This window comes from Vicugna pacos, chromosome 19 (assembly GCF_048564905.1).
Source record: "Vicugna pacos chromosome 19, VicPac4, whole genome shotgun sequence".
NCBI lineage: Eukaryota > Metazoa > Chordata > Mammalia > Artiodactyla > Camelidae > Vicugna > Vicugna pacos.
Window position 1 is genome coordinate 37,400,431 of NC_133005.1, and position 6,119 is coordinate 37,406,549.

General features: G+C 54.7%; 1 protein-coding gene across 7 annotated transcripts in view; it reads right to left on the bottom strand.

Moving 5' to 3' along the window:
* The window catches only part of RIPOR3 (RIPOR family member 3), a 67,523-nt gene that overhangs the window by 22,341 nt on the left and 39,063 nt on the right, over positions 1-6,119 (bottom strand). For 2 of the 7 annotated variants that reach the window (XM_072944382.1, XM_072944380.1), the window contains exon 1: positions 3,157-3,481. The exons of the other annotated variants lie outside the window; for them this stretch is intronic. In XM_072944382.1, coding sequence (XP_072800483.1) covers positions 3,157-3,254 — 98 coding nt within the window. In that variant the 5' untranslated portion in view covers positions 3,255-3,481. Of the gene's footprint in view, positions 1-3,156; positions 3,482-6,119 lie in introns of those variants that run through there. 7 annotated transcript variants of the gene reach the window in all.

Here is a 6,119-nt window from a genome sequence, read left to right on the forward strand (position 1 = left end):
GAGAAATTAACTTATAGTATAGCAGCCCGTGTGCCAGTGCTGTCTGTCTGTGCTCTTCAGCAAGCTCTGTCTGTGCAGGCAGAGCAGCATGGGAAGCCAAATCATAGTCCTGTGGTGTACCCAGAGGCTGGGCACCTGCTGGCTTTGCCTGCCTGGCATCCATTCCTCTCCCTCTGTTAATAGTAGCTCAGTTTTCCTTTGGGGGGCATCTCCACAACCCTGCTCTTTATACATGAGTATTGGAGGGAGGTGGCCTGACAGATCACCATTCACGCACACGCACACACATACACACATGCACACACATGCACACATGGGCATTCTGAGGCAAACCCATGTCCCACGCCTGGGTTAGTCAACATATTTCACTCCCCTGGAAGAGAACCTTTCTCTCCCATTTCTCCCCCTTCCCTCCTCATCTTCCTCATGTACACTGGGGAGCCAGCTTCAACCATGCGCACTGTGCCCCCCACAGGGATGTCTGAGCAACAGGAGAGAAGGAACAGGCCCTGGACAGCCTGACCACTCATTGGCTGTACACTGTTATGAGAAAGAGGGAGGAATAACTGATTTGATTTAAGCCCTTTTATTTTAGAGGGCTTCTTTGTCGAAGCTACTTCACTTCTGCACTAATACACTACCCAGGTTTCCATTTTTCTATCTGTAAAATGGGAAAACAGCAGTCTGAGTCAGAGGGTGGTGCTCAGAATTCTGTCAGATACCAGGTCAAACGTCTGGTACAATGGGGGCACTTAGTGGATGCTTAATAAATGTCCATTATTATAATAATCACATCCTCTGTATCTCTCCCCATACCCACAGCCTGGAAAACAGTCAGTGCTCAGTAAAGACTGAGCTAAACTGAACGAGAGGAAACAGCATGTCAAGGGAGATCCTGGGGCCCAAGGCCCTGGGCTGGACCCTGAAAGAACAGGACAAAAGGTACCCCCAGGAAAGATGTTCCAAGTCAGGGGACAGAGTGAGCAAGGGTGGAGGGGAGGAGCTAGTGGAGTCGAGTGTGATGGGAGTGGGTGGACGGCGGGGGCAAGGCTTGGCTGAAGCAGAGGTGGGGCACTGCCAGAGAGGCTGGACAAGGGGCCCTTCCCACCTTTGGGACCCTAGGTTGGGGACCATGGGGAACGTCAGGTCCCAGGGAAAATCCAGCTTCAAGGACCTTGGCAACGACAACTAAGATGTCTACAGAGCGGACAAACAAAACTCCAGCCACAGCTCCTGGGCTGCTGGCTCCACCAGCACCGCCTGCCCACCCGTGGGCCCTGGGAGCGGACTGTTGCCACAGTAACGGAAGGCACGCAGAGTGCCTGCTGGGGCCTGGCGCTTGCTGAGAGCTTTTTGTAAATATCAACTTTCACAACCACCCAAAGAGGCAAGTATTATATTTAACCTCATTGCAAGATAGGGAAACTGAGGCTAAGATAAATGACTTGCCCCAGATCATGTAGGCAGCAGAGCTGGGGCCCAAACCCACATGTACGCAGGGCCTCAGCCTGGGATCTACCCGCCAATCCTGGAGCAGGGTGCAGGATTCTCTCACGGTCCCCAGAATCACCTGGAGGACTTGCTGGACTAAGATTGATGACCTCCTCCGACCTCCTCCCCACCAACGTTTCAGGTTTCACAGGTCTGGGAGGGCCTGAGAATCTGCATTTCTTACGTGACCTCTGACCACAGTAGGACCACTTTCTTAGGGGTTCACCATCTCTGCTTTACTTGGGAGGCATCCTCCTGCTGGAAACCCAGCTCCAAGTGTCCCTAGGAGCCCTTCACCGTCTGCTGCCCTTTGGAGTTTAAAATCAAGGTGACAGGACTCATTCATATATTCAAACACTCACGGGGTGGGGCTTTCTCTGAGTCAGGAGCTGTTCTGGGAGCCAAGGGGCCAGAATCCCACCCTGGAGGGCTCACAGTCCACAGGGAGATGGGGAGGATTGTGACCTGGAGAGCCAGGCAGGGGGCAGGCAGGACACAGCTCTAGCTCCTTTGCCAAGCCTGGGAGAAGGGCCACCGGCCACCACCACGCCGTGGTCCCAGAGAGGCCCACAGGCACAGGTGGCCAGGCTGTATTTCTAGCCCAGCCAGATGCTGCACATTCCAGGCACAGTCACAGGCACCTGCAATGACTCAGTAGAGCTGTCCTGTCCACCCCTGCTGATGGGGACCAAGCCCCAGGGCCCGAGGTTCCCCACCAGGTTTGCACAGTTGCATTAAAAACCAACATGCAGGAAATGCAGATCCCAGGCCTTGCCCGGCACTGAGAACTGGGTCCCAAGGATGCTGCACCAAGGAAGGCTCTGGAACCCCGCCCTGGACCCTCAAGGGCCTCTCCAAGCTGGGAACTCAAATCAGCTCATGGGACACAAGCCCCAGGTCGGCCGCCCATGGTCAAATCCTAGCCCGAGAGGTCAGAGGCACGTAGTCTACTTGAGCCTCAGTTTCCTCACCTGTAAAAGGGGGATAATAAGTGTGCCTGCCCCTCAACGTTGTCATTCATTCAACAGCTATTTCCTGAATACCTACTGTGCACCAGACACCATTCTAGGAGCCAAGGACGGAAAAGTAGCCAAGGCCCTGCCCTCGTGGGCGGCATCCCAGCTGGGGGAGTCCCGGGGAAGTGACAGCAAGCACAGATTCCAGAGCCAGACGCTAGCGTCTCTATCCGGCTCCCTCACTCACAAGCTGTGTGATCTGGGGTAGATTATTGAATCTCTCTGTGCCTCAGTTTTCTCATCTATAATATGGGAGCCAGAGAAAGGGTTGCTGTAAGGGTTACATGAGTTAAAAAACATAAAGGGCTTTGAACAGTGGCCCACAAAAAGTAAATGCCATATAAGGTTTGGAGTTAAATAAGGTAATTTCTTTTTAATTATATGTCAGATAGTACCTAGTGCCAAGGCGGGAAAGGGGTCAGGGTAATGAATTTAAATAGATTAAACAGGGAAGGCTCCTCCAATCAGGTGATGTCTGAGTAAAGGTAATGTGCACAGAACTCCGGGCACAAAGCTGCCACCTCGGTAGTGCTCACCATGCACCTGCCGTTATCCATATAGTACACATCAAATAAATACTTGCACTTTGCAAAGCCCAAGAAGGGGCTGTGCTCCCTCCCCCACCCCTCCCTGAGGCCACATCACCCACCTCTTGGAGCACACCCTCCATACGGTTGCCATCTCCAGGCAGGCAGGGACAGGCAGGGCTGAAGCCTCGAGAGGAGCAGGTTTCGGACAGGCTACCATCCCCGGCAGGTGGGCAGGCAGCTTGGAGATGGGGCTGCAGGAAGCCCGCTCACCTGCCAGTACCCAGGAGCCCACGTTCCCCTGCAGGTGCACAGCCTCAGCTGGGCCCCCCTTCCATCAACCTGGAGACTTCCTCACCCTTGCTGCTGCAGCTGTGCCTGACAGCACTGGCTCCTGGGGCAGCTCTGAGCCCAGTGCTCTGTCTGAGGTTCAGCGGGGCAGGTGTGGTGGCCACTCTGAGGGCTGGCCCCGCCAGGGACGGAGATGTATGTGCAGCCTCCAGATGGCGAAATCAGGTTGCATGTCTGGCCCGGTGTCACAGCTGCCAGGGCAGGGAGCAGCCTCCGGGGCGGATGTTACACCAGCTCTGGGAGGACTCAGTAAATATTAAACATCCCCCGGCATGCCAGACAAGCCTCCCGCTGGGCACGTGCGACCCACTGGCCCCAGCCATCACGTGGGGACACCGGGCTGTCCTTCTACCTGGTGTAACTGGGAAACGCTATCGGAGGCCCTGGCATGGCTGCTGCAGGTGCGGGATCTGGAGGCAGGCGGGCTGGGGATGGGCGCGGGGCGGTAAGTAACAGGACTGACTGAACCCGCTTCAGGTGAGGACTCAAAGCTTGGTATCAGCTCACCTTCTCTCCTGTGTCTGCTGGTGCTAGATGCACAGGGATGATGACAAACAAGCACACGGCGTGTGCAAAGGGTGCGTCGCGTGTACCAGCCCATCTCTCTGACACCTGCCTCTGGGGTCTAGCCCTTCGCTATGACCTCTTTCTCTAGCCTCCACTCCTTGAAAATCAAGGACTTCTGTTTAGTTTTCACACCTACACTTCCCAGCTGTCCCAGCAGAGGCATTCCCAAGGCGGTGAGGACATCACAGCGGCTCCTGGCTCAGGAGGGTACCTGCCTGACAGCCTGGGAGGCAGTGTGGGGGGAAGGGGAGGCCTGGCCAAGGAGTGGCAGGAAGGGGTTAGGAGCAGCTGTGCCTGTCAGTCAGGGCAGAATGAGACAGTGTCAGGACCTGGTCCTCTTCTTCATCCCCTACCTTTGTTATATTGGTATATATTTATTAGTATATATATATTAGTATATATATATTAGTATATTATTACATATGGTTTTATTATAGCAGTCATTCACACCTTAGTTTAAAATTCCCCCTCCAGATTATTTCCCCAAGTGAATTATTTGATTATGCAATAAAAAAACACTGTCCAGAGTCAAAGGGGTTTCAGATGCCAGGGCAGGGATGAGAGTTGGGGACAACTAAGTGGTGCCCTGCTCTCCTGCTCTCTTGTCTAAGGTTAATTTGCCTGACCCACTCCCACTGCTGAGTGCCTTGGCAATGTGGCCATGTTTCAGCCTGGTTGGATTACCTGGAAATAAGACCAGAAAGTGAGGCTTGAAACCCAATCCAGACCATCCAGCCCCAGAGTCCAGACCCCTGAGAATTAGACAGAGACAGGAAGTTAAAAATAGATGTGCTGCTTCTCTGCCATTATGGGCTGCTTCTTCCTCAGCCTGGACAGGTGGACTGCGGAGGCTGAGACCAGACGGTGCCACCCAGGAACCTCAGAACCCGCTCGGGCCAGGCATCCTCCAGAATCCCCTGGCAGGAGGCAGGACAAGGAGCCCCAGGAGGGGTCCAGGACACCAGTGTCGTCTTTCTCAGACTAGGACACAGGATTTGCAGGACATGACTGTTACCCTTGCTGATGACCAATGAGCTCTGGTGTCACAGGTCGGGCTCCTTCTGTTCTCTTTCCACCCAGAGTGTGACCCCAGGAATTCAGGGCAGCAGCAAGAGGCTGGGGGCCCACTTGGCTCACTGTTTGGGCAAAACTACCAGCTGGGGCCTAGGGGGACATTTCCCAGGGATGTGTGAAGTCCAGAGGCCCCCAGAAGCCTGGCAGGAGGAGAGCTGCAGGCAGGACAGGCTACAGACTTCGTGAGGCAGGACCCTTTGTTCAAAACTGATAAAGAATTTGAGATATGGACAGCAGAGTGTTCATTCTTAAGCGCAGGGCCCTGTGTGAGTACACGCCCAGGCAGCCGGCTTTGGCTGCAGGGTGTGTGGACCCCTCCCCTGCTGCCAGACCGCAGGGACCATGTCCTCGTAGTGCCTCTCGCGAGAAAGGTGCCCTGTGGGACGCCCAGCTCCACACCAAGGCGCTCAGCCTCGGGCGTCACATGGGCTGGACGCCCCCTTGGCCAGGGGACATTCACAGCTGTCCTTAGCAGCCCTAATTACAGACCCCATGGCATGGGGGCCCCGATGAAGCCCAGGAAGAGGCAGAGATAGTTCAGCTGAGGAACAGTATCACTCTCTGGCCAGGTTATACTAGCCCCTCTCAGCAGCATTCATGGAGTGCCTACTGTGTGCCTTCCTCCCAGTGGCATCCACACTCTTTTCATTTTTGGGGTGGTTGGGTAATTAGGTTTATTTATTAATTCTTTTTTTAATGGAGGTACTGGGGAATGAACACAGGGCCTCGTGCATGCTAAGCATGTGCTCTACCAGTGGGCTATACCCTCCTTAGCATCCACACTTTCACTTCTTGGAAGCTCGGAGAGGCCCAAGGTGTTCACTCCCTCTGGGGCTTCGGCCAAATTTCCTCCTGTCTTGGAGCCTTAGTTTCCTCTGCTTCAGCCCTCCAGTGGGTCCCTTCATACTGCTAATGTCCTCACGGGGCCCACAAGTCCCCCCGGAGTCCCCCTCCCTCTCTCACCACTGTCCCACAAGCCGACCACACACCCACTTTCTGTCCCTCAAAGCTCATTCCCAACTCAGGGCCTTTGCACGTGCTGTTGCCTCTCCTTGGAAGGCTTCCCCATTCCCACACCCTGTCTGCATGTGAT